The 26,479-nt window shown below is 38.2% G+C and overlaps 1 protein-coding gene and 1 long non-coding RNA gene across 2 annotated transcripts; both read left to right on the top strand.

Moving 5' to 3' along the window:
* The first annotated feature begins 480 nt into the window (after positions 1-480).
* fam53c (family with sequence similarity 53 member C) lies at positions 481-16,296 on the top strand. The gene is made up of 5 exons (XM_067376407.1): positions 481-759; positions 8,083-8,287; positions 8,420-8,477; positions 10,592-11,436; positions 15,400-16,296. Exons 3-5 carry the CDS (start codon positions 8,471-8,473, stop codon positions 15,670-15,672), a joined length of 1,125 nt encoding a protein of 374 aa, XP_067232508.1. The 5' UTR covers positions 481-759; positions 8,083-8,287; positions 8,420-8,470; the 3' UTR covers positions 15,673-16,296.
* Positions 16,297-25,658: 9,362 nt separating this feature from the next.
* LOC137013095 (uncharacterized) lies at positions 25,659-26,438 on the top strand. Its single transcript, XR_010893658.1, has 3 exons — positions 25,659-25,792; positions 25,888-26,067; positions 26,322-26,438. It is a non-coding gene; the product is annotated as an uncharacterized lncRNA (long non-coding RNA).
* Positions 26,439-26,479: the final 41 nt, after the last annotated feature.

Raw genomic sequence — 26,479 nt, 5'->3', positions numbered from 1 at the left:
ATTGTAAGAATATAGAAAAAAGTCAAAGGCGACTTGAGTCGCCTACAATTTGTTTTGCCATTTGTGAATAATATAATTTAGAGTTTATTTTAAAGATACTGCATATCTTTCCTAAAAGAATAAGCTCTAAATTAGATAGGAATTGTTCACAAAAATAACCAAAACCCCTATATGGAGTTCACTACAGTTCCCATGATTCTGAGTTGGGTATTATTCTCAGGATCGGCTCAGTCCAAAGAGTCGAGTGTTCTCACTGAACTGTATTGTTTGACACCTCAGAGCTTTATATCGTCCATTTATCCATCTGATAACATTTGCTCCAGTTTACTAGTTCTCACACAGCTCCTTCCAGGCGTGTGTTTGACATCAGTTGTAAGATGAACCCGAGACCGAATGCCCTGAATGTTATTTACAAATTCCTCCATAGAAGGGACGCACTTATTTTTCCCTAGTGGGCGACGTTGAGAAGGCAGTCTGTATCGACCAAGCGTGCAATTGCAGACCAATCCTCAATTTTACACGATCATTTAAATAATCTCTATCGGTCTTCGCTTATGACCCAACATGTTATGTTAACGATATGTTTTTGTTAGCAGGCGAGAATTGTATACAGGTATATTTCCAGGCCAAAGCGAGGACAGTGTGTATTAGACAGCAAGCCGACCTGCTTTAGCTTCTTGTACCGAATCTGCTGAATCTCTCGGTTACGAGCAACATACAAGGCCTGGGGTTTTATCGACCACTCTCGGTTGACTCAAGGTAAGCCATTATCGTCGAAAATCATCAGTGCATCCTCGTTTAAATGCTGCATTCTTCATATAACATGTAGTTTTGCTGCAGTCGGGCTCATTGTGCATGGCTTAACAGCTAGAAATTGGCTCGTGGGGCAGAATTGCATTTCATAAACGTGTGTAAACAAATCTGCAGCACATGGCAGGGATGCAGTAATTTGCTTTTGCAGATTGGCGAACAGAATGTACCCTATAAAACAGAAAGACATTCTAAACCTTTATTTCTTTAACAGGCCTGTTTACAGCTCCGCGTTAGCTATAGCCCGGGTCGGCTGTTCCTGATTGGCTTGACATGTAGTCTGTTATTTTTAATCATCATGTAATGAATGGCGTTTTATGAAATGCAAAACATAGAATTAGAGATTTAGGCTTTAATGTGTTATACCCCTAGCGTAAGCTGCAAATAGAGAGTACAACCGGTGCACGCGATATGAAACCGCTTCTGTTTCCTAATGTCGACCAGTGCTTATTTATAGTCTCGATTCATTCGCTTGCCTTCGGCGTGCAAAAATCAATATACTCTTAATGTGTACTGTATGCATGCTCAGAATGGCAAAACTTGGCTAATGTCCCGTGCAAACCTCACGCTTCAGTAATGTAACCCAGTGGCCTACCCCGACCTTCAGCGCGATTTTATTTTATTCTAATAATGGCGATGCGATCGTGAAATGTGTATATACACATGCTTTCTTTATCTCTGCAAATGATTTGAAGCGTAGACGAAGGATATGTTGTGCTACATGTCACGCTTAATGTGCTTATAATGGAGATGACAGGCAGGCTCCCCCTCCCCCCTCCATCAGCCGCGACCGCTCTGCGCGTTACCAAGGCAACGGCGGAACCGAACCCGAATCTACTCGTGACCACCATGATACGTCATTACTAGCGACGTTTTTATTTTTTCACTTAAATCAGCATCTGTGAATTATTCTTTACTTCACCTGCCTCTTAAATCAGGGTTTTAGATGCATGGACCCCCATATATGATTATACTCGTGCGAGAAACACCGATCCTACATTAAAAAAAAAATAAAATGCTGTGAATTAATATTTTAAATGTCTGAAATATTATTTTGAAAATATTTCAACTCTATTAAGTTTTAAGAAGTATTAAGGACTTATTAATAGGGCTGGGTATTGACACATTTCACAATTCTTTTCGATTCACATTCACAAGCTTTCAATTCGATTTTGATTAATTTGGATATACAGTCAAACTAAAATGTATTCAGACACCTTGAACATTTCATTCATTAATAAAGTTTATTCACTATAGTTTAAAAAATGGTAATAGAATATGACAAGATCTCAGAGTGTCAGAAAAAATAATCATAATTATGTCAGATAACACTCAAGCAAAACATGGTCAGGTCAAAGTGTCCGAATAATTTTTGGTTCCAAATTTTTTATCAATTTTACTGGTAGTCCACTGTATGAAAAATATTTGGGTATAATATGTCACAGTTTACTTTATTTTGCTATCTTCATTTACATAAACGAACTATAGTGTCCTGCAACCACTAGTAAAAAAAATATCAAAAATGTCTGAATAATGTTTGGTTTGACTGTATATCAGATACAGTACATGGCAAATTTTCTCAAGGAAAAAAATCTCAACCAATGCTGTAAACTCTACAGGGAGACATTATAGTACTACATTACTATAATATTGAAGGTTAATATTAAAGGTGCCCTAGAATCAAAAATTGAATTTACCTTGGCATAGTTGAATAACAAGAGTTCAGTACATGGAAATGACATACATTGAGTTTCAAACTCCATTGCTTCCTCCTCCTTATGTAAATCTAATTTGTTTAAAAGAACTCTGGAAAACAGGCGAATCTCAACATAACACTGACTGTTACGTAACTGTCGGGATCATTAATATATACGACCCCAATATTTGCATATGCCAGCCCATGTTCAAGGCATTACACAAGGGCAAAACGTCTGGATGTGCAGAGCTGAATCATCGGGCTAGGTAAGCAAGCAAAAACAATAGCGAAAAATGGCAGATGGGGCAATAATAACTGACATGATCCATGATTACATGACATTTTTAGTGATATTTGTAAATTGTCTTTCTAAATGTTTCGTTAGCATGTTGCTAATGTACTGTTAAATGTGGTTAAAGTTACCATTGTTTCTTATTGTATTCACGGAGACAAGAGAGCCATCGCTATTTTCCTTTTTAAACACTTGCAGTCTGTATAATTCATAAACACAACTTCATTCTTTATAAATCTCTCCAACAGTGTGTAATGTTAGCTTTAGCCACAGAGCATAGCCTCAAATTCATTCAGAATCAAATGTAAACATCCAAATAAATACTATACTCACAGGATCCGATCCATGCATGCAGTATGCATGACGAACATCTTGTAAAGATCCATTTGATGGTTATTTTAGCTGTGTGAACTTTATGCACTGTATAACTGCACTTATAGTCGAGAGCTCGGGGGGGCAGGGAGCGAGAGATTTAAAGGGGCTATGCAGCCTGAATCGGCGCATAGTTAATGATGCCCCAAAATAGGCAGTTTAAAAAATGAATTTAAAAAAATCTGTGGGGTATTTTGAGCTGAAACTTCAGACACATTCAGGGAACACCTTAGACTTGTATTACATCTTTGTTTTTGTTAAACACTTAAATTGCACACAAGGAAGTTTTTTTATAATAAAGTTATAATACTAACTTTATAGTTACATTATTATTAGGGATGCACTTAAATTAAAATTTTGGTCGATACTGATAACTGATATTTCTTCATATTTGAAAACCGATAACTGATATATTGGCTGATAAATCTAAATCCAAATTTTTATTAGATTTTTGAGAGCCTGATTACAAAAGCAAAAGTCTCACCATTAAAAGCCATGTGCCAAGCACACAATTATAATGTTCTCATTATAATTTTATGTAGCCTATATGACAGACTTGCGCTGTACTTAACTGTATTTTCCTTTTTGATTTCAATCATATTTCAAGCAATTCAAAACCATAATGGTGAAAAAGAACATAATGGTGGACAGTGTGCATCTGAAGTGTCCCAATATAATAATCCATTATTTATTGGCTTTAATATATCGGCCAGACTTTCTTATTGGGCCGATAACGATAACATAAAAAATGAACAAATATCGGCCGATACCGATATGATGGCCGATATATTGTGCATCCCTAATAATTAATAATTATGTTTCTACTTTTTTTTTTAATAAATATAAACATTTAAACGGTGGTTGTCCTAAACCTTGACGGATTTATTAAAACATACATTACTGAAGAACAGTAAAATGAATGTGTAATACGGTGCATATATTTAGAAAAAAATGCTACTCTCTAGAGTTTTTTTTTTAAACCTGACTAACGAGTTTATGGTCACTAAATGGCTTTTCTGAGGTAAATAAAACATTGTGACATTGTTACGACCTGTTTTATTGACGTCTTTCTGTGGTTGAAACACTGATTTAGCTATTTAAATGAGACATGATACGAATTTCAGTAAGTTGTACTGTATCATTTCACATACCTTTTGATGTTCATTCATGATTATTTCATGCTGTAACTAGTAGTAAAGCGGAAAGGATGATCAGTTCATGTATGCTCCTCGCTGCCACTTGGCTTGATTCATGTTATAGAGTGCCAAAATAGTATTTATTTTATTAAATTTCATAATAAAATGGACAGAATTTGAAATCTGAGACTTTGTTTTTATATCAAAAGTATCAAAGCACAGAGCTTATTGCGATTTACTGGATGGGATGTACTCTACAATGGTCTGTTCATTTATCAACTGAAAATGGCAAGATTGAATCTTAGGATTTAAGATAGTGGTTAATAAAATTAAGAATCGATTAAAATCAAGAAATCAATATTTTTTACCCAGCCCTACTTATTAATAACATGTACTAGTATCTATACATCAATACAGTCATGTCGAACGATGTGATTTTAATGCTTTGTGTGTCAGTGAGCACAGACAGGGAAGGATGTGTTCGTAGGAGATCCCACAGTGGCATCAGGCCAGCGGAACAGCCGGTTCCTTGACTGTGCAGCTTTCCCAGACACCTGTCACCAAGCAGTCCCTATTCATGTGTGCTGTAATGGGAGACCACTAGCAGACTGGGCCTTTGCCCTGCAGGGTTACAGTCCTTAGTGGCATTTGGAAAGCGAGAACTTCAATCACTTTTGTCACTTTAAAAGAGAAATATAAGTTTAAGCACAAGAATATTCAAATACTGATCAAAATTTGGTCAAATTCTGTTCATGTAAGCTGCCATTAATAACTGCCCTATAAAGCCAGTACTATAGAAATCTGAAGAGAAAAATCCTGTTCTTTTGGTCTAATTTCTTTTGTAAGCATATTTTCCAGTGTTGTTTCATTCATGTAAGTCACCTGAAATTCCTGGTTTGTTTCAGTATGAAAGTGTGATGTCAGCAATTTAGTATTAAGGACTTATTAATCAAAGGGAATTTTATATGTGCACTGTAGGCAATGCATAGTTAATGAAGACGGCTCATACCTGCTTTATAAAGAGGATTGTTTGTACTATGAAAGTAATAGTGAAATTATAGTTTTTATTATCATTTTATGCCAGACTCATGATGTGTTTAATGATTTTTCAGAAAGGAGATGGCGAGTGCTGTTTGATTCTTCCATTTAACGTCTTTGGCTGTTGGTACAGCCTTTTAAATATATTTAGCCAGGGAAAGACTCAGAAATGAAACCTAAAAAGATCAAGCAGTTTTTTGTTTTTGTGCATCCTTTTGCAAAGTTTAGTTACACAGGAAGGGCTCTTATCAAGGATTTATACTCTTCCTTGTAAACATGTCATATATATATATATAAATATAAATATATATATATATATATATATATATATAAATATAAATATAAATATATATATATATATATATATATATATATATATATATATATATATATATATATATATATATATATATATATATATATATATATATATATAGAGAGAGAGAGAGAGAGAGAATAAGTATATAAAAAATGTGTGTGTGTGTATGTATGGGTGAATGAAATGACTTGAATATTTTTGTGTCCAAGTGCATTATTTCCTTTTACAATAATTCATGACATATATCACTTTATTCTATTATTCCTTTTTTAGTTTGAATTCATTTTTAATACATTTAACATATTGTACAATTTGTATATTCTCAATTACAACTGCAAACATGGCTCTTTTATTATGAATTGACAATGTAATAACAGTAAACAGAGGACCCACACTGATCCTTGTGGCAGATTGAAAAGGTTTGTAGATCTCTACAAAAAACTGCTAATTTCAAGTATGGGTAGGTTGGCACACTCTCCATGTCAGCTGGTACAACTACAGTATATAAATGCAACTATTTGGTTATACCACCTGACATAAAAACAGTCAAAACATTTATTTAAACTCTTCGAAATGTTATTTAACAACTGAAACTTCTTTAAACACATTGTTCATGACTCAAAGATATGCATTACATCAGTTTTCAAAAAAGAATTAAAAAAAAAAACCTTTTTTGAAGCTTTATTTGTCAATGATATATACAGTATCTCACAGAAGTGAGTACACCCCTCACATTTTTGTAAATATTTAATATCTTTTCATGTGACAGCACTGAAGAAATGACACTTTGCTACAATGTAAAGTAGTGAGTGTACAGCTTGTATAACAGTGTAAATTTTCTGTCCCCTCAAAATAACTCAACACACAGCCATTAATGCCTAAACCGCTGGCCACAAAAGTGAGTACACCCATAAGTGGAAATGTCCAAATTGGGCCCAAAGTGTCAATATTTTGCGTGGCCACCATTATTTTCCAACACTGCCTTAACCCTCTTGGGCATGGAGTTCACCAGAGCGTCACAGGTTGCCACTGGAGTCCTCTTCCACTCCTCCATGACGACATCACAGAGTTGGTGGATGTTAGAGACTTTGCGCTCCTCTACCTTCTGTTTGAGGATGCCCCACAGATCCTCAATAGGGTTTAGGTACCCTCAGCTTCTTTAGCAAGGCAGTGGTCATCTTGGAGGTGTGTTTGGGGTCGTTATGTTGAAATACTGCCCTGCGGCCCAGTCTCTGAAGGGAGGGGATCATGCTCTGCTCATTCATGGTTCCCTCAATGAACTGTAGTTTCCCAGTGCCGGCAGCACTCATGCAGCCCCAGACCATGACACTCCCACCACCATGCTTGACTGTAGGCAAGATACACTTGTCTTTGTACTCCTCACCTGGTTGCCACCACACATGTCTGACACCATCTGAAGCAAATAAGTTTATCTTGGTTTCATCAGACCACAGGACATGGTTCCAGTAATCAATGTCCTTAGTCTGCTTGTCTTCAGCAAACTTCAGGCTTTCATGTGCATCATCTTTAGAAGAGGCTTCCTTCTGGGACGACAGCCATGCAGACCAATTTGATGCAGTGTGCGGCGTATGGTCTCACCACTGACAGGCTGACCCCCCACCTCTTCAACCTCTGCAGCAATGCATCCTCAGAGTTCTTTCCCATGTTAAACTTCCAGTGACCAGTATGAGAGAGTGAGAGCGATAACACCTAATTTAACACACCTGCTCCCCATTCACACCTGAGAGTTTGTAACACTAACGAGTCACATGACACCAGGGTGAGAAAATGTTTAATTGGGCCCAATTTGGACATTTTCACTTAGGGGTGTACTCACTTTTGGCCAGTGGTTTAGGCATTAATGGCTGTGTGACAGCAAATTTACACTGTTTTACAAGCTGTACACTACTTTACATTGTAGCAAAGTGTCATTTCTTCAGTGTTGTCACATGAAAAGATATAATAAAATATTTACAAAAATGTGAGGGGTGTACTCACTTCTGTGAGATACTGTTGTGTGTGTATATATATATATTATATATTGCCTACATACAAACGGTGGCTTTTACCCTCACGGTGGGATGGTTGGCAAGTTTACCAACACAGCCTTAATTGTCCTGAATTTAGAACAACCAAATGTGTCACTTAGCATTTAGGTACATTTATTTAAAGGAGTCATAATCATGAGGAATCACATTTTCCTTCAGTCAAAAGCATATGACAATTAATAATTCAAAAACATCTGAAGAGTTCAAAAAGACCAAATAATTTTAAAGGGTAAGAGAAAATCTTAGAACAAAATATGAATGTTTTTAACTATATAAACTTGAATAATATTGTGTTATTTTTTTAATCATATGTAAAATAATAAAATTGGTTTAATATCTAATTATTTATTTCTTTGACATCTGTGTCCCAGGTGAGGACGTCATCATGGTTCCTGAGTGAGACCGGTCGAGAAGCGTGTCCTGGATGTTTGGTGGACAGTACTTCAGTTTTATCTAGTGTACATCAGCCTCTTTCCCCACCTTTCTTTCTCCTCCAATTTGCCATGCCATGGTTTCGTTAAATCTTAATCAACAACATTGTCCCAGCATCAGCAACGACCACTGGACAGCAAACTGGTAAAGCTTGTGTTTTAGATACCAGCACAGTATGATTTCATTCACTTTACCATTTAAGATGTCTAGGCTCAATCAAGATCTCCAGAATATCTGCCTGTTAATGCAATTAATCTTTTCTTTTTCTTCTTTCAGTCTCTACTTCATCGTCAGAGCCCCGAAACCAGCCGGCCCACAGATGGATTGATGCCTGGTATGTAACTTATCTGACCTCTTTTGAGTATCTGGAGCATTGATCTATCACTTGAAATAGCTCCTTAATTTGAAACACAGAGTTTCTTGGCTATTCTGGGTTTCAAGTGAGCATAAAACCCGCCATAAGTCTAACAACTTAAAGGGATAGTTCACCCAAAAATGAAAATTATCCCATAATTTATGCACCCTCAAGCCATCCTAGGTGTATATGACTTTCTTTTGGTCAAACACAATCAGAGTGACATTAAAAAATATCCTGGCTCTAATTAGTAATTACAATTAAGCTAGTGATTACAGTTTATAAAGCAATCCAAATTATGGATATTTTTCTTACAAAAACACAATGCTTTGCTCAAGAAGGCCTTTATTAACTCCCTGGAGGTGTGTGGATTACTTTTATGATGGATGGATGCACTTTAAAAAAAAAAAAAATGGCACCATTCACTCCCATTATAAAGCTTGGAAGAGCCAGGATATTTTTAAATATAACTCCAATTGTGTTTGTCTGAAAGAAGAAGAAGAGTCATATACACCTAGGATGGCTTATGGGATAATTTTCATTTTTGGGTGAACTAACCCTTTAATTGGTTTCCTAAAGAATAGCTGCTAGTTATAACAAAGGTGAACCTTGTAATTACAACAGAAACTTACTAGTATGAATTTACTCAACCATTCAAAATTGTGTGATCAGTGCAATATTTATTTTTTTTTTTTTTGCACAACTGTCAGTGGGAAGGACTGCTTTAAATTATTTACTTGTGATAGTGATGAAGAAACATAGAGTAATGTGAAGAAACATGGAGTAACATTACAGATTGAAACGTGTTCCAAACAAGTAATGACTTGGCAGTTTTAAGTGCTTCTCAAACACCTCATCTAGCGACGCGACCAAGTCGACCAGTCCATGAAAAATGCCAGTGTATCTTGAGCCTTTACTCTCTCCTCTTTGCCTCTCAAGGGTAATTCGACCGGGCCACAAAATTTCACACAGTCGATAAGTCGGCCTAGAGTGTGGCGGTTCTTACTAACCTCGTCATTGTGATGACATACAGCTATCCGGTAGCTGTAGTACAAATGTGTGGCAATGTTGACCATCCTGAAAGCCACCAATTTTAGGGAACTGTCCATATGCATCTTTGCTGGTTCATGCTATATAATCTGAATTTGAATAGTTGGCTAGCTGTCCCAGCTCTGTCTCTTTATTCATTCCTTACATTTAATAATGATATTAAAGTAGTTTTTTTTTTTTTTTATTGTTTGTCAAATTCAAAATTGTTTTAAAACATTATTGGATGTCACTTCAGCTTTAAGTTCATTAATAGAGGTAAGTTTGTTCCCACCAATCGCTGCACAAGTTAAGGTTACATATGATGACAAAAGCATGTTAGTGCTAGCCCTCTCAAAAACCATATAGATTGCATTGCAGCGCCTGCAGTTGGAAAACAAAAAAATCTTTGTATGGAAGTCTGTGAGAACACATAAACACTATTCTTGGCCAGAGTGAAATCGCCCAAAAAGGGGCGGTACTTAAAAGAATGTGATTTTATACTGTTTGGACTATATATATCCAGAGGAGGAACAAACAGTCTAAAACAGTGACAGCTAGCTTAACACTGTGGTTGAATGTGATATAAAAAAAATCCTTCCCTTTCGCACTTTGGTGGTGTCACACTATTGCTCTAACGAAGAAACCGCCCATGAATGAGGCTGTAAAAACAGACTAGTAAGTAAATGAGTTCACCTGTTTGGTGTAGTGATGTTTAATGACCCGGACATCCTCTGTTTTTAGCAATCTGCTTTTTTAAGACAAGTAAAAGTGTTCAAAAGATCACAAGAAGTTATTACTGATGTATTTTATGTCATCACCTGAAAATAGCTTGATCGTAAGCACAAACCTTATTTCAGACATTCAAAAAACCAATTTGCTTCAGGACGATGGAACCAGAAGTGTTAAAATGCTAACTCAATTTTGGGATTTGGGCCTACAAAAACACATCATCTCTGCAGCACCCTATAAAGACTTTGTCATAGTAATGTATTCCAAATGTCACAGTTGACGTTGAGGAGCACAGAAGGGTACTAACTCATAAAACTCTGTCTGACTTCTTTCAGAGAGCAGTTACTGGCAGCTCTGCCCTCCGTCGAAGGCCAGCCTGCAGGGGGTGCTCAGCTCCAGCTTCCCCCCCGGCCCAGTGCCCCTGGGTCCTCCAGAAAGCCACCTGCCGGAGGGGGATGCCCTGAACCGTCCGCTCGCCCCTAGCACCTCTGTGACGGACCTGTCTTTTCCCGGGCCGCCCCCTCCCCCCCCGCCACCCCCCAAACGCCACTGTCGTTCGCTGTCTGTACCAGAGGACCTTTCACGCTGCCGGTACACCTGGCGGCCGAGCGCCTCCAAGGTCTGGACACCAGTGAACCGCCGATGCCACAGTGGAGGGGGCGCGGGGGGGCCGTGTCCACTGCGTGCCCCCAGCTCCTCGCTAAACTCCTCGCTGCATTCTTCTTCCAGCCCCACCTTTTTCAGTCTGGCCCTTTCCCCGGATTCCCCACTGCCATGGACTTTCCCCTGGGACCCGAGTGACGGTGCCGGAGGCGGCGCCTGCTGCTGCTTCTTCCCCTCGCCATCCTCATGCTCCTCCTCTCCTTCGCCGCTCCACCCGCCGCCTCCGCCACAGAGGCGCTTTTCCCTCTCTCCGGTCCTCATCCGAGAAGCTGCCGCCCAGTTCCTGCCGCCACCTCCGGTGCCCCCACAAATCACGTCTCACCCTCCGGCGGTGCCCGCCTCGCCCTCGTCCGCCTGCAGCACTCCGTCTTCGGTGCGCCGTGCTCTTCCTCCTCAACTTCCACGGTGCCATTCTCAGCCCTGCGACCTTCTTCTGCTCAAACCTGGCCTAAAACGCCGCAGGGACCCGGACAGACCATGTGCACGGCCTGTGCTAGACTTCGCCAAAATGACACAGGTATGTGTTAGTACAGTTACTACAGCTACTGTTACTAAAAATATCTTACTTTGAAATGGCATATCTGACAGTAATGTTTTTTTTTGTGAGGAGGAAAAAGAGACATTACAAAATGTGCCATCAAATAGCATGTAAAGTAGGGCTGGGTATTGTTACAGATTTCCTGATTCAAGTTTCTGTTCACAAGCTCTTGATTCAGACCTTACAGATTTAATTATCCCCCTCAAAACAATGTGTAACGTCAAATAACCAACAAATTGTTTTTTGTTTTTTTGTTTTAAATCGGTAACACTTTATTTTACAGTGTCATTGTTACATATGCTACATGTATTTACTGTAGTAATAACTAGAAATTATGCATAATTACGTGCAATTAATCCTAAACCAAACCCTCATCATGACCCTTACCCTATAGTAAGTACAGGTAATTAATTGTCATTACTCACTACTTAAATGTATAATTACACTGTAATACTGACACCTTAAAGGTGAAAGGCATTAGACAAGGGCAGCCAGTATTAACGTCTGGATCTGTGCACAGCCGAATCATCAAACTAGGTAAGCAAGCAAGAACAATAGTGAAAAATGGCAGATGGAGCAATAATAACTGACAAGATCCATGATTACATGATATTTTTAGTGATATTAGTAAATTGTCTTTCTAAATGTTTCGTTAGCATGTTGCTAATGTACTGTTAAATGTGGTTAAAGTTACCATCGTTTCTTATTGTATTCACGGAGACAAGAGCTGTCGCTATTTTCATTATTAAACACTTGCAGTCTGTATAATTCATAAACACAACTTCATTCTTTATAAATCTCTCCAACAGTGTGTAATGTTAGCTTTAGCCACTGAGCACAGCCTCAAACTCATTCAGAATCAAATTTAAACAATATAACAATACTCACATAATCTGACGCATGCATGCCGCATGCATGACGAACACTTTGTAAAGATCCATTTGAGGGTTATATTAGCTGTGTAAACTTTGTTTAGGCACTGTTTAAGACAAACGCGAGCTCCGTTGGCAGAGAGCACGAGATTTAAAGGGGCCGCACAGCATCAATTGGCTCATTAATGATGCCCCAAAAAAGGGAGTTAAAAAAATTAATAAATAAAAAAACCCTGAAACTTCACAGACACATTCAAGGGACACCTTAGACTTATATTACATCTTTTAAAAAAAAAACGTTCGATGGCACCTTTAAATTAAAGTGTAGCCAAAAAAAACTTATCCACCTAAAGCTGGGCACACACTGTGCGATTTATAATAGTCCTTTACGATTGTTGCTTATCAGCCTGTACAAACATGATCCTCATGTCACTCTCAGCCTTCATTTATGTCAGACTGCACGACAGTCAAGACGCGTTAAAAACGGATGCGCGCTTGAAAACTTGTCCAGAGTTTTATATCATCAACCCACACACGTTCGGTGACAGTGAGCTGTGGGACTGAAATGGTGGCTCTAGCGTTCATTTTGATCATGGCTTATCTTGAAAAACGAAGACAATTTGACATTTGTCATAGGAGAAGTCACACAGCAGGACTGTGCGCCAAATCGTCAATTCGTCAGAGGTAAAATTTGATCACGACGGTTATTAATCGGCTGTCTGTGAACATGTCAAACTAACTAGCAATCAAAGACTACAGAATCAAAGACTTACAGAAATCTTTTAGGATTCTCAAAATTTGTTTCGGACAACCAAATCGTGGCCAAAATCACAGTGTGCACCTGCCTACGCCCCATGACGCTTTGCATGAATTATGGGTGTAACTTCCATTAAGCTGTAAACAATCAGTGAAAGGCTTGCTCTATGAACGCAATAATTTGTTTTTTAAAGGGTTAGTTCACCCAAAAATGAAAATTCTGTCATTAATTACTAATCCTCATGTCTTCCCACACCTGTAAGACCTTCATCTTCGGAACACAAATTAAGATATTTTTGATAAAATCCGAGAGGTGAAATTTAACCACCACTTTCAAGGTCCAGAAAGACATTGTTAAAACAGTCGACGTGACTGCAGTGGTTCAACCTTAATGTTATGAAGCGACGAGAATACTTTTTGTGTGCAAAAACAAAACACAAATAATTACTTTATATAACAATGTCTTCTCTTCCCTGTCATTATATGGCATTATATTTACATCCAGCGCTTCCAGGTTCTACGTCAGAATGCCAGCTCATTATTGGCCGGCTCCTGCTTCAGCATCACACACATGCGTCGTGCTGCTCATGTGATCAGCTTTGGCCAATGCTGAGCTGGCGTTTAGACGTAAACACGGAAGCCTTCACTGTGCTAACTTCATTACCTGCGAATAGATAATGACAGGGAAGGGAAGAGATTGTTGAATAAATTTATTTTTTTTTGTTTTTGCACACAAAAATTATTCTTGTCGCTTCATAACATTAAAGGGATAGTTCACCCAAAAATGAAAATTTGATGTTTATCTGCTTACCCCCAGGGCATCCAAGATGTAGAGGACTTTTTTTCTTCAGTCGAACGCAAATTATGATTTTTAACTGCAACCGCTGCCGTCTGTCAGTCAAACAATAGCAGTGATTGGGAACTTGAACAATAAGAGTCGAAAAAACTTCCATAGACAAATCCAAATTAAAACCTGCGGCTCGTGACGGCACATTGATGTCCTAAGACACGAAACGATCGGTTTGTGCGAGAAACCGAACAGTATTTATATAATTTTTTACCTCTAATACACCACTATGTCCAACTTCGTTCAGCTTCCTGTTAGTGAGGTCAAAAAACGCGTTGTGATGACGGAAGTGATGTCTCGCCCATATACTTCAATCAGCGCGAGACATCACTTCCGTTGTCAGAGCGCGATCAGACCTCACTAACCGGAAGCTGAACGGAGTTGGACATAGTGGTGTATTAGAGGTAAAAATGATATAAATACTGTTCGGTTTCTCGCACAAACCGATCGTTTCGTGTCTTAGGACATCAATGTGCCGTCACGAGCCGCAGGGTTTAATTTGGATTTGTCTATGGAAGTTTTTTCGACTCTTATTGTTCAAGTTCCCAATCACTGCTATTATTTGACTGACAGACGGCAGCGGTTGCAGTTAAAAATCATCATTTGTGTTCGACTGAAGAAAAAAAGTCATCTACATCTTGGATGCACTGGGGGTAAGCAGATAAACATCAAATTTTCATTTTTGGGTGAACTATCGCTTTAATCAAAAATGTTCATTAACTTTAGCATTGCATTGACACTATTTCAAAGGGATTTCCGTCATTTTGACAGATAACAAATTGTATTTACCTGCGAAAACAAACCTGTAAAGAGACGTGAAGATTTGAGGAGAAAAACGAGAGATTCCAATGAGTTATTAATGGGATATATCGTAAATGAATTCAGGAGAACATACCACAAATGTGCAGTATATGTTGTCCTTTTTCATACTATTACAGTGGAATGCAAAGGGAAAAAAGAAAATAATCATGAGGAAAAGAAAGCAGCGACTGAAAAGAGCTCTTGCCATATAGATATTCTTGTTAAAACACGTCATGTTAAAGTACCAAGCGTTACGTTATTTTCATGATATCTGAAAATAAAACATGAAGGAAAATTGACAGTCAAACTGACGGATGAGCTTTATTTGTAGGGCAACCTTATGATTTGAAATGATTCTTTTTGAATGGGACTTCCCCAAACCGGAAGTGCCACCCATAATTCAAAAAAGACAGTAGGCTTTTCAGAAATAAGGTGGATAACCCTTATCAGCTTGACTTATGAATATTAATTAGGTGCTGTAACATATGCCCAGTGATCCTTATTAAAAAGTTAGGTAAGTGGGTGCTAAACTAATGTAATGCATGGAACACAAAACTCTTAAAATATATGATTGTGTTCCCCAAAAGTAACTTAATAAATCTCTTAAATTATTGCTTTTTTGTCACTAAGCTGAAGTAACATTGTTATTTATCCCTTAATTTTCAGACTCGAAGCACAGACCCTCTTAGTTATATGGAACGTGGCCGATTGGCCTGTGGGGGTGATGTCTGTATGGGCCTTGAGCCTTTTTTTGGAGACTTCAGAGGCTCATGTTCACCAGCTGAAGGCCTGGGTAGGACAAGTATTGGGCCGTTAAGTGAAAGTGACGAGGAGGAGGAGAGAGAGGAGGAGGACCCTGAAGAGCGTGACGGAGGACAAACTAGCGTGTTTGAAAGGGATTGTACTGAACTAGATCTCACCCTCATTGAGGAGAACTGAAAGTTATCTGGGGAAGATCTCCTTTCCCCCCTCACCTCCACCGCCAGCATTCAGCTCTGCACCACCTGCTACCTTACACTGGCAGGCCTCTCAGGAACCCTGCTGCCCTCGCACGAGGCGCGCAGGCGTAGACGCCCATTAATGAAGACATGCCGACTACTATCATATGCAGGCAGTCACAGACGCTGACCCATCAACATTGTACATTCCAGAATGAGTTTGCTAAGACAGTCTGAAGGATGCAAATATTTCAAAAAGGTTTTATGTGTATCGGACGTCCTCTTAGAATTCATCTTCAAACTGACAGAACGGAACTGGAGGCGAAAAGCTTCCCGCTTCTTTCTTTTCTTGTCTTTCCTCTCGAATTGTTTTGATAGTAAGAATAGACTTTCTTGGATGATGGTTATAAATATCAGTGTTTTGTTCAGTTGAAATATAAAAGGGCAGTATGACATAGCAGTATTTACTCTGCAGACCTTTATACTTCCTGACGAAGGTCCATCTAATTCAACATAAGCCTTAAGATGCCTGTTTTTTTTCTTCCTCTTAATCAAAAGATTCCTCAAGGAAATTAATTGTGTACTGTAGCTGTTGTTCTGTTTTTTTTTTTCTTCTTTTTTTTCTGCAGACTTTTTTTTTTTTTTTTTTTTTTATCTGTACAATGCATTCCTCTAAAACTGAAATGTGTATACATTTATTAATGCACTGTATTTGGGACATTTAGAAAGAAACAATGAAAGCAACCACTGTATTCTGAAGGCACATTGTTATACTGTATTGTACAGCGAGTATTTGTTCAAATAAGTTGTGTAAAGATGGTAGCTTGAAGGTTGGAGACAGGCTATTTCTGTCATTTAGAGATTTTTTTTTTTTTATTGTATGTGTGATCAATTCAGACTCAGTTTATGTAAAAATAAAGTTTATTTGAAATTACAGCGAGTTGACATACCCAAATGAGTTGTGTAAATCTGGAATAATTAACACCATGATAGCAAAATGATAGAAGCAAACGAGTGATTCTGTTGGGTTTTCTAATTTCCTTTTTCAAAATCCTAGATTTTGTTGCATTCTCCCTCATTTAAAATGAATCTTTGCTGTTTGTTTGCACACTGCATGCCATACAACGTACCTCAGTGGGAAATTTACCATCAAAACGCATGTGATATTCCATTTTATAACATCCAGGAGATTGCAGTGAGTCTATATATATATATATATATATATATATATATATGACTCACTGCAATCTCACTGGCAATATTACATAAATACAACAGTTAAAATATATTTATATATATTTTAACTGTATATATGTATATATATATATATAATATATATAGACTCACTGGCAATATTACATAAATACAACAGTTAAAATATATATATATATATATATATATATATATATATATATATATATATATATTTTAACTGTTGTATTTATGTAATATTGCCAGTGAGATTGCAGTGAGTCTATATATATATATATATATATATATATATATATATATATATATATATATATATATATATATATATACATATATACAGTTAAAATATATATAAATATATTTTAACTGTTGTATTTATGTAATATTGCCAGTGAGATTGCAGTGAGTCATATATATATATATATATATATATATATATATATATATATATGACTCACTGCAATCTCCTGGATGTTATAAAATGGAATATCACATGCGTTTTGATGGTAAATTTCCCACTGAGGTACGTTGTATGGCATGCAAGTTGAAACACATTTCGTTTTGTGGAAGTCTTTAAAGGGTTAGTTCACCCAAAAATTAAAATTTTGTTATTAATTACTCGCCCTCATGCCGTTGCACACCCGTAATTCGTTAATCTTCAGAACACAAATTAAGATATTTTAGTTTAAATCCGATGGCTCCGTGAGGCCTCCATAGGGAGCAATGACATTTCCTCTCTCAAGATCCATTAATGTACTAAAAACATATTTAAATCAGTTTGTGTGAGTACAGTGGTTCAATATTAATATTATAAAGCGCCGACAATATTTTGGGTGTGCCAAAAAAACCCAAAATAACGACTTATATAGTGATGGCCGATTTCAAAACACTGCTTCAGGAAGCTTCGGAGGGTTATGAATTAGCGTGTTGAATCAGTGGTTCGGAGCGCCAAAGTCACATGATTTCAGCCATTTGGCACGCGATCCGAATCATGATTTGATACGCTTCATCGTTACGCTCTGAAGCTTCCTGAAGCACTTTTTAGTGAAAAAACTTTTTTCACTCTATTCTAATTATACGACCAGCACCTGTATCTTAATTTGTGTTCTGAAGATTAACGAAGGTCTTACGGGTGAAGAACGACATGAGGGTAAGTAATAAATGACAGAATTTTCATTTTTGGGTGAACTAACCCTTTAACTCGGTTACTCTTAGTGTTTCATTTATATCACATATTTTTCCAATTCACATTTATTTGTATAGTGCTTTTTACAATACATATTGTTTCAAAGCATCTTTACAGAAAATGTATGTTTCTAAGTTAGAATTAAGAGTATTATGTTATCTACAGTGGCACATTGCTGCCACATGATATTTTTTCCACTCAATTATAACGAGACATATCTTTAAAACGACAAATTTTGTACGTGACGTGTAGGAAATATTTGATCAGATCAGTGCCTTTATCATACTTAGAAGCAAATATAGGCTAAAATACCTTTCGTTGCCTGTATCAATGGCAGTGCCCATTGCACAAGATTGTTGTGATTTGGTGTACAGTTAATCACAGATACTTCATATAAATCAAACTTTCTCAAACTTATAAGATAGAAAGTTTTCAAAGGACCCCTAATAATTAGTCTTCAACAGTAAACCGAAAGTTGGTTTGGGTTGGAGAAATAAACACAATATAATTGTTTTATTTTATTTATTTATTTATTTTGAGATTAAAAAAAAAAAAAAAAAAACGCATTGGTGTATCAGTCACATTTTATTATTACATAAAAAAATAATGTAGCAAAAATACAGACAAAAACTAAACGTTTAGAAACATTAGGCAATAAACATGTATTTTAGGCTATTTCCACAACAAATCCTTTAAATTTAACCTTAACCTTTAACCTTATTTAAAGTTTATAGGAATAGTTACCTAAAATAAATAAAAGGTTCTGTCATGAAGCTCTTAATGGTGGTGTATCTCGAACAAGCCTATTCTCTTTAGGCCACAACGGATTTTCTAGACTATTTTCAGTCTTAAAGTGAGCAGGATATAATTATATGTAGCACAAGGATTCGGCAGGCATGTATTCATGATACTAAGAGGGCAGACGGTCTCGGAGCCCTCTCTAGCTCTACAGCGCCCCACAAGTTTCCAATGTAATCTGTGGTGAGAAATGGAACTGCAGCGCGCTCTCAGAGATCCACTCGGGCAGATTTCTGGTTGCGCTGCTTATTTTTAACGTTTGGTAAACACAACTCCAGACAAGACGTTATCAGTCCGCTTCAGATATGTGTCTGCTTCAGGTCAGTAACTAGTTGGCATGTCTGTTCTTCCTATGTGGAGTATTAATAAGAGTATAAACCTTCAATTTAAACGTGCTCATGTGAATAGCTTTTATATACAGTAGTTCTGTTGTGTTTGTTTCATGTTTGTTTGAGAATGGACATTAACGTTACTTTTTTCCTCTCTGGAATTCCTGCATAACTTGCAATATTATAAAACAACATTCGGAGGCAATAAATACTACATTAAAGGTACAATTTGTAAAATTTTTGCAGTAAAATATCCAAAAACCACTAGGCTAGTGTTATATATTTTGTCCAGCTGATTACTAACAATATCTCTAATGTTTTTAACTACTTGTAAATCATGAGAAAATTCCCATTCTAAACAGTGACACGGGGCAGTGCAGTCGCCTGTCAATGACGTCAGTTACCTTTGTTACCGCCTTTACTGACGTAGAAATCACATGACAACAGTGCCGTGGACAAATGCGGAAGTAGAGTCTAGCGTCCAGCAAACCACTAGCTTGCTTCAAGCAGTTCCTTATTTACTTCTTACACGTTTTATGGTGGATTGTGTTAATTATTTGTGGAACATAATTACTGTTTACCATCTGCCGCTGGTTCGGTCGACAAGGACAGCTCCCGTAAACTCATGACCGGAAAAGCGGAAGCGGCGCCGGCGACTGTGTCATAATAAAAGTCCCGCTGCTCGTGAGGCGTGTGTTGGTCAATCGCTCCAGCTCCTCGTTCAGCTCCCGCAACACTCAGTCCTGCTCTGCTTCATACTACAGTAACGTTAATAATCGCATCCACGAACATGAGTTCTTCCAGACTCCAATCCCTATTCTTTTGCACCGTCCGTTGAGATGGAGACTACATGTCCCAAGTTTCCACTCTAAAACTTTACGTCATCAAACTAGGCCTTTGTTTTGAATAGGCTTCTAGCGACCTCTAGCGGAAAAAAAATATCACAAATTGTACCTTTAAGCAAATCTAAGCTGGCATTCAATGCGTTTGTCGGGTGTACTGAAATCTGTCAATCATCATTAGAGCGCCACCTTCAGGATAATTAACGCAAGGACATGAGAATTCTGCCAAAAGTGTGTCTGATGTGTTCAGCGATTAGAATATAAATCGTACAAAAATGGTAACTATCGCTGAGACCCTGAATCTGCCTTAAATGTATGGCCAGGAGCCGCTACTGCTCATATGTATATTAAAGAAAACGTCCAAAAGAAGTTTGTAACTATTCAATAATGTGTTCAGATTTCAGATTCAGATTTACGCGTGCGAATGCGTGATTTGAATTTTAGTCGCTATAGCGACGCATGTTATGAATCCTGACTGCACATATTTACACTTGAACCGATCGCTATATGTTGACTGAGAGACGAGGCGAATTCAGAGACTTTGGCAGAATATTTTCTGTGCTGATCTTGCGATTTTGAAGCTGTTCAGAGGATTTCAGAGAGGAGACTTTTATTATAGAAGGAGAGCGGAGGAGTTTATTTTTTGAAGGAGTTCATATTATTTCTAAGGACAGTTTTATTTTATTGTTCTTTTCTTATTTTAGAAGGAGTTTTAAGTTTTATTTTATTTTTTTATTTTATTTTCTATTTATTTTTTGGGAGGAGGGGGGATTTCTTAGGAGAATTGCATTTTATTGTTTTTGTATTGTATGTTGTATTGTTTTATTTCAGTTCACAGGAGGATATCGATGGCTCACATGAGTGAAAGAGGAGGTGAGTGCTTTAGGTTTTCATTTGTTTATGGTATGTTATGGTATGATGTTGTACAATGACTGACTAAATTAATATGAAGAAACTTGTGTAGGGTAACCCATTTGATCCCCCAATTTTCCCAGATAAGTGATCACATGTATTTGATTCCTGTTCCTTGCATATGAAATAAACTTTTCAATTTGAGTAACTATAGTAACAATTTGTAATTGACCACTGACATTGATTATTGATTATTATTAAAACATGTGGTTTGGAGACCCGGTTCTGATGACCGTGATCAGGATCCGCTGCATGATTTGATCCAGGAGCTTCCTGGATATTTAACACCTCTGTCTTCTGATTTGTCTGTTTCTGTGTCCTCAGGTCAGGATCACCGGAGGAGGGAGTGGCAGAGCGGCAGCCAGCAGAGGCCAGATGATGGACACCCGTCCACTTCATCTAAACTCTCTCGCAGAGGTCAGAATTGGCCTTTAATAAAGAAATTATGGCTCAATTTCTGTTTCTATATTCAATGGTTGAACTGCTTCCACAGATTCCCTCTCTGAGGACAATTTAGTGAGGCGGTTCAGCAGAGAGTCCATCAGCCTCAGCAGCAGAAGCTCGTACAGCGTCGAATGGAGGTGGAGTGGTGATGTTCCGGATAGTCGAAGCGAACAGGGCAGTTGCAGCGGCATCTGTTTGTCCAGGTCCGACAGCCTCGAAGGGTGGACGTGTCCTCCGCTGCCAGGTCAAGTTCCTGTTGAGCCAACAGAGACGTCACATGGCCGAACTGCTCCGGGAGCCAGGGAAGCTTCTCCTGTGACCAAGAGCTCCACAGGTGAGGCTGAAATAAGGCTGGACAGTGTAAAGTGTTCAGAGGGAGATTTTACTATTTCATGCATAACTGTTTCAAGTGTTTAACATCTTAATATCTGGTCACATTTACTGCTGCTCAGCAAAATTCAGAGAACGTTCAAAAGTAACATTTCCATAATGTAAAATTATAAAATAGAGTGTTCCTTTAATCAAAAACAACCATTTTTGAAACATTGAAAATGTTTTGAACGTTCAGGGAACATTTAGAAATAATGTTGACATCAGTTTCTAATCTTTGTGTTTTCAATTGTTTTTCTTCATTTCAGAAAAACCTACAGAATGCAGGAAGAGGAAAGGATTTGGTTCCTTCTTGAAGAGGCTATGGAAGGCTCTGAAGTGTCCTTTCTGCTGCTGTTTCCACTGCAGTTCTGTGGATGTTGTGGAGCCTTTTGTCCCTCCATCAGATCTGGAGTCTGAGATTGATCCTGAGCCGTCATCACCTGCACCAGATCGCTCCGGCGTCAAGCCATATAATGGTAAATCTCTCCAGCACTATTTTAAACAGTATTGATGTCTTGTTTCCACTAAAAATATCTTAAAGCTCGTTTTCAGAGAATATTCATGTTATTTTTCGCTACAACCAATCACGTTTTGCTTACAATCGGGGTGGTCTCGTCCTGCATTGGCTTTACAGTAAAAAGAGGTTTAAATGTATATTTCGTTAGACCATTTGACTGTGTCAATGCAGTCAAACAATTGATCACGAAAATGTTTCAGATGAATCAGACTTTTTTTTTTTATTGTAAAAGTAATTTAGAAAAAGTGATTAAAAGTTTTTTTTTTTTTTCAGCATTGCAACCTCTTTATTTGCATTATCCCAAACCATAGGTGCAGTGATGCCGAGGCTCGTAGCCTAATACTGGTACATCACTGAAGCTCATTCAGGCTCATAGTTGGTATTATACGTGCAAGTGTGGTATTATAGCTAGTGTAAAATGGGAAATCCGTTTACTGCCACTGACTCGTCGTTTCTCACCGTGCCGCTTGTAGACAATAGAGCTGCATGGACATGGACACTAATGAAATCCGTTTGTTTATAATGCCTTCTATTTGCTGCCTCGCGCTGTGCCGCGCCGCTCGCTCGCGTCAGGTATTGGTGTTATAGCTGGGGATCTGTGTATGATCATAATTCATGCATATCCTTTATCCTGATTCACTGATCCTGATGGCAATATAAAGAATACACTCCAAAAATCATCCCCGTCCGAATGATGGCTGAAAATTTACTGATGAGTTTCATGAAGTTTTATTGTCTGGAGTTAAAAACGGACATTTCATGGTAGCTAATGTACAATAACTGTAAGAGCTTATGCCTTTTCTGGGTTGCTTAACAAACTGGTAAACTTTCTATCCGTAAGAAAACTCAGATGAACCTTAATAATGTGCACGACACGTTCTTTTGTTCATTACTGCAGTGATCAGTAACACTCAGACCATAATACCCGTCAAAATAAGAGAGTCCCTCTTTGTAAGATGGATAATGCAGACCTTATATAATTACACCAACAAACATATGTACAAAACAAATTTAAAGATCAATCACAATAAAGTCTGTTACGTTTTGTAAACGGATTGTTTTTATCACGCAAACAGCTTCAGCTCAATTCGAACAAGCGCCCATGGTGAAATATGGAGCTCCTTTCAGTCTGTTCCCGCCCCGATTGTAAAGCAAAACGTGATTGGTTGTAGCGAAAGTGTGCTGTGATTGGTCAACGCCATGTGGTCGTTATCTGACTGGCTCGAGTAGTCGGTGGGTGGAGTCGACCAATTTGTGGATTTGTCTGAGGTCTTGACGCTAGAATTGTTTCAAAATCCACAAATGCATGAGGTGATGCACAAATGCACAGAGAGCAATTCACAAATGTACAGGAGCTGATTCACAAATAAAAGTTGTGCTTGTGACATAAAAACATATTTGTGAATATGTTTTTTATTAGCAAATCTCATTTTATTTATTTGTGAATTCAATTATTTTTTGTGAAACTCCTAACATATAGTTGTGGATCTCATTCTATTCATTTGTGGATACGATTTTTTTTTTGTGAATATCTTTATATTTTTTTGTGGATCATAATCTATTTATTTGGAATTTTGCTACAATCCTACCCCCAAAAATGACTGACTTAATTAATATGAAGAAACTTGTGTCAGGTAAACCACTTGATCCGCCAATTTTCCCAGCTAAGTAATCGCATGTATTTGATTCCTGTTTCTTGCATATGAAATAAACTTTTCAATTTGAGTAACTATAGAAACAATTTGTAATTGACCACTGACATTGATTATTGATCATTATTATTAAAACATGTGGTTTGCAGACCCGGTTCTGATGATCGTGATCAGGATCCACTGCCAAACTCGATCTAGGAGCTTCCTGGATATTTAACACCTCTGTCTTCTGATTTGTCTGTTTCTGTGTCCTCAGGTCAGGATCACCGGAGGAGGGAGTGGCAGAGCGGCAGCCAGCAGAGGCCAGATGATGGACACCCGTCCACTTCATCTAAACTCTCTCGCAGAGGTCAGAATTGGCCTTTAATAAAGAAATTATGGTTCAGTTTCTGTTTCTATATTCAATGGTTGAACTGCTTCCACAGATTCCCTCTCTGAGGACAATTTAGTGAGGCGGTTCAGCAGAGAGTCCATCAGCCTCAGCAGCAGAGGCTCGTACAGCGTTGAATGGAGGTGGAGTGGTGATGTTCCGGATAGTCGAAGCGAACAGGGCAGTTGCAGCGGCATCTGTTTGTCCAGGTCCGACAGCCTCGAAGGGTGGACGTGTCCTCCACTGCCAGGTCAAGTTCCTGTTGAGCCAACAGAGACGTCACATGGCCGAACTGCTCCGGGAGCCAGGGAAGCTTCTCCTGTGACCAAGAGCTCCACAGGTGAGGCTGAAATAAGGCTGGACAGTGTAAAGTGTTCAGAGAGAGATTTTACTATTTCCTGCATAACTGTTTCAAGTGTTTAACATCTTAATATCCGATGTCTTGTTTCCACTAAAATATGTTAAGGCTCGTTTTCACAGAATATTAATGTTATTTTCTCGACACAACCAGCACTGATATTCTTTTAAATAAAACAATGGATCTAGCAAGCTAATAATTGTCTCATATTTTTCTGTTTGTTTTTCAGAGTCCTTTGAGTCTCTCTATAACGTGGAAAAGATGATTGGATCCGGAGGATTTGGCAGTGTGTTCCTGGGAACACGCAAATTTGATGGCAAAAAGGTAAATCTTACTGAATTGTACAAACATTATGCTCTTACATGCATCAAAACATATTTTTAAAAATGTACAGATGGTTTAATACTTTAATACAAGGTTTGAATACTGTTATTAAGTTTTTGTTTTTTTTCTCCAGGTTGCCATCAAACGGATGCGGAAGTTTGACAATTTTCTTTATCTTGATATCGTAAGTTGGCCAAAACCTGAATATGTATTTAGTTGTTTAAGTGCAGATTACTGTAGTTGATACACGTGTAGGAAGCATTAGGTGTAAATGTGATTGACAAATTAGCCTAGAGGCACCAAACAACTTTGAACTGAAAAGGCTCTTTTGAACGTCTGTAAAAAGATCACAGAAAAGTAAGTGTAAAAATTATGTTTTCTTCAGATTTTTACCCAGCTGACCTTCTGTCTACTACTTTTCTCTAGCCTGGGCATCCCGAACCTCTCATTACAGAAGTGGCGCTGCTGCTAATGATGAGGCGAGAACCCATAAGCCCCTTCGTCATTCAACTCTACGAGTGGTTTGAACACCCTCGAAAATTCACTCTGGTCATGGAGTACCCGGAACCCTGCGAGAGCTTGCTGGACTTCATCGATCGCAATCCTCAGCTGGATGAAACAATCGCTCGGGTCTTCATGCGTCAGGCTGTGCTGGCAGCACAACACTGCATCGAGCACGATGTTTTCCACAACGACATTCATGCGGACAATTTCCTGTTGAAGCACACGTTAGAGATCAAGCTGATAGACTTTGGCTGCGGTCAGCTATTCAGTAGTGATGGCTACGAGAGCGACGTATACGTTGGTGAGCATTTTGGGAGTGTGGAAACCTGAATGTATTGACTTAATAATTTGATGCTTTAAAAAAAGCTCAACAATATGCAAATGTCTTGTTTACAGGAAAACAGGATCACTGCCCACCTGAAGTCTTCACAGATCCTCGATTCCACGCCGTCCCAGCAAATGTCTGGGCTCTAGGAGTGATGCTGTATAAGATGGTGAACGCTTGTCCTCCTTTTCGCAACAGAAGGGAAATCACACAAGCCACGGTTACATTTCAGAGCTCCAGCTTATCCAGAGGTGAGTGAATAATATTGATAACATTGATAAACACACACACATAAAGCAAACGCTCTGTACAGAAACAGTTAAAGGTGAAGTATGGAAGACATTATATATAGCTCAACGTATAGTGAAGAAACTACATACTTCACTCTTAAAGTAAAGATAAGGAACATTTTACATTATATTAATCGTGTTTTAGATGCTGATTTCATAGATGCCAAGTCACATGGTCATGACTAACCAGCTCTCTCCTATTAAAATTTGTACAGAATGCAGTGATCTGATTAGCCAGTGCCTAGCCCGGGATCCAACTAAACGGCCGACGTTAGAGCAGATGTCACAACACAAATGGATTAGGAATGATCTAGATTGAAGAAGTTCAGGAGATTCACTCGATCAGGGATTTCAGGTGTGAGGAAGTGTAACA

Source organism: Chanodichthys erythropterus, chromosome 22, assembly GCF_024489055.1.
Source record: "Chanodichthys erythropterus isolate Z2021 chromosome 22, ASM2448905v1, whole genome shotgun sequence".
In the NCBI taxonomy this organism is placed as follows: Eukaryota; Metazoa; Chordata; class Actinopteri; order Cypriniformes; family Xenocyprididae; genus Chanodichthys; species Chanodichthys erythropterus.
The sequence above is the reverse complement of the archived record's forward strand: the minus strand, read 5'-3'. Positions and strand labels throughout refer to the sequence as shown.